The 2,742-nt window shown below is 47.2% G+C and overlaps 1 protein-coding gene across 1 annotated transcript in view; it reads left to right on the top strand.

Moving 5' to 3' along the window:
- Window positions 1–1,658: 1,658 nt before the first annotated feature.
- Window positions 1,659–2,742, top strand: part of LOC102837418 (myosin-7-like) — a 63,002-nt gene continuing 61,918 nt past the window's right edge. Inside the window, exon 1 of the mRNA XM_006859745.1 lies at window positions 1,659–1,868. Coding sequence (XP_006859807.1) covers window positions 1,659–1,868 — 210 coding nt within the window. The remainder of the gene's footprint in view (window positions 1,869–2,742) is intronic.

Genomic DNA, 2,742 nt, shown 5'->3' with positions numbered 1-2,742 from the left:
TTGTTGTATTAAATTGTTGCTGAGATCTCATACTGCTCGTTCTCATTTTTGCTTCAAAACCACACTTGTTATTCGGCCTTCTATTTAATGTGTTAGTGAAGAAGCACATATATTATCATATCATGCAGTTTTTAAATTTTTTATAATGATAACTTTCCTAGCATCAGGTAACTACCGAAATTTGAAACCATTTTTGTGTTTTCCAATGAGACGACAGGCATCCCAAGACTGGCAAAGGAGTCTGTGGCCCAAGAAGGCACAGGCCCTGGATTCCCCTTCTCATTCTTGTTTTCTGGGTGATGGGGTATGGGACCCAGCCTAAGCCATAGCCTAAGGGAGATAGATGGCAGCTTCAGGAGGAAGGTCAGACTTGGCCTCCACCACTTGCCTTTCCCAGCTCAGCTTCTTTCAGAAACACCAGGGACCTCGGCAGCAAACAGATTCTCTGGGGACTGGTAAGGTACAGCAGGGACCAGGGCACAGTCAGGAGACACTTGATCCACAGTTGGCTTATTTAAAGACGAAGGCTGTACTCTTGACCTTGAGAACAGCACCTCTGGCAAAGGGGTTCAGGACCATACTATTCCCAAGACTTCCAGAAGGTTCTTCACCACCAAGACATATTGGGAGACTCCTGACCTCCCTTTACTCCCTTGAAAGCCCAGTTTCTGGCCTTCCTGGTGGTTTGGTATGTCTGGGTGCCGCTTGTCTGCACACACTGACCCCGTTTCAGGAGAGGGCATCATGTAACCCAGACATTTGTTTTGTACCAGGGGTTCAACTGGCATCTGGGAAATCCCATGGACCCTGACATACTCAGGGGAGGGTTTCTAAATATATAAAATGAAAACCAGAGGGTTGCAAAGGGAACCAGTGGTCTTAAAATACAACCACAAAATACTGCTAAAAACCATTAGCAATATAGAAGAAAGTAATATGTGTGCTTCTTAGTGGACACATTTAAATAACAAGGTCTAACTGAGGGCCTGGTGGAGTGCTGCAGGATAATGCACTGGACCACAAGGTCAGTTTGAACCACAATGTGGGAGGTTCAAATCCACCAGCCACTCCTTGGAAACCCTATACCTATGGGTCAGAACCAACTCAACAACATTTAAAAACAACAACTGAGGGCCTAATAAGACCATACTTTGAAAGTTGAGATGAGACTAAATACTATCTTGAGATATCTGCAACAACTCTAAATTAATCGAAGAAGAGCTGCAATTTCTATTGCGGGTTGAGCCGCAGCCATTGCTGGTACTACTGTGATTTGTCACCTCCATGCATACCTGCCCAATTTCACAGTTGCAAAACTTCTCTTTAATCTCTCATGGCTCCAGTCTTCTCTCCTCTAAATGGGTTTCCTGGTCCCTACCTCATAGCTATATGTAAGGAATATATGAAATGATAGGCACAGGGGCACGAGAGTAAGAGGGATTGTTAGCTTATTTCTTATTCTCGGATATTAAGAGGCATCCGAAGTAACAAAAGGGAAGCAGCCCTGTTTCCCTCAGGGCTGCTCCAGCCTGCCCACCCTCTCCCCCAGCCCCACCCCTCACCCTCAGCAGTCTGTCTTTGCTTCCACCCTGTAGCACCAAGGGAAATCCTGATTTCTGCCCTTGGCTCCTTCCGGCTCTGCCTTCAGCCAAGCCAAAATGCCTGGTGGTTCCAAAGGGGAGTGTTTGGATGATGTGGACCCAATGCCCTTCCTGGCTCCTCCTGAGAAGGAGAGGATTGAAGCAATGAACAAGCCTTACGACATTAAGAGGTCCTGCTGGGTCAAAGACGAGAAAGAGGGCTTCATCGCTGGGGAGATCCAGTCTGAACAGGGCGACCAGGTCACTGTGAAGACGGTCACTAACCAGGTGAGTGGGGGATGAAAGCGAGCTTTGGGAGTGGCAGGCACCAGTCTTGACTGGACACACTTCTACTCAAGAATCAGAGTGACCATGAGAACAGATGCCAGTTAGTTATGTCACGTGTGCTAGGTTCAAGTCTAGATTCAACTACACATAAGCGAGAGGCTTCCCTTCCCTGAGCTCTGTCTTCATCCCATTGGAGATGTCAAGGAAAAAGGGCAAACAACACACCCTGTGCTCTTCCCAGCAGTACACGTGTCTAAGGGTTAGCATGCGTGTTCCATATCTTTCAAATGTCACTCAGCTCTCGCAGGAAATCTAGATTCAAAGAGCAAGACTCAGCATCCCTCCATCAACAGTCTCACTCTGTCCCACAGCCCACGATGGCATGAGAATGTGAGACAGGGTCTGGGACACCTGGTCTATCTGGACAAGCTCTTCTTCAGAATGAGCAACAGAGGCTGGCTCCCAAGTGGCAGTGGTGTGCTAGAACTGGCTTGTTCTCACTTGCAAGGTCCAACACTAAACACTTGGAGTTTTGCAGCTGGTTGTTCAGTCTTGGTAACTTGATATTAGCCATTGTAGAAGCACATTTGATTCTTGCTATTCACAGTCATTATGTCCCTGGCTGACACAAAAGGAGTTCAGCTACTACCAAAATCCCCCCCAGAGGTGCCTTGGAAAAACGGCCTACTGATCTTCCAAAAAGTCACAACTGTTTAAAACTCTGTGGAGCCAGGAGCGCCCACACTTGCAGATGAAACCCATGTGATCTGGACCGGATGACTGGATGAACTTGACCTATACTTATGGAGCGGCAACTCAAAAGAAGGAACAAATCCTTACAGCAAGAATCATTCCCACCCCCTCCACACACAGA

The sequence above is a fragment of the Chrysochloris asiatica genome, unplaced genomic scaffold (assembly GCF_000296735.1).
Source record: "Chrysochloris asiatica unplaced genomic scaffold, ChrAsi1.0 scaffold00034, whole genome shotgun sequence".
Taxonomy (NCBI): Eukaryota; Metazoa; Chordata; class Mammalia; order Afrosoricida; family Chrysochloridae; genus Chrysochloris; species Chrysochloris asiatica.
The sequence above is the reverse complement of the archived record's forward strand: the minus strand, read 5'-3'. Positions and strand labels throughout refer to the sequence as shown.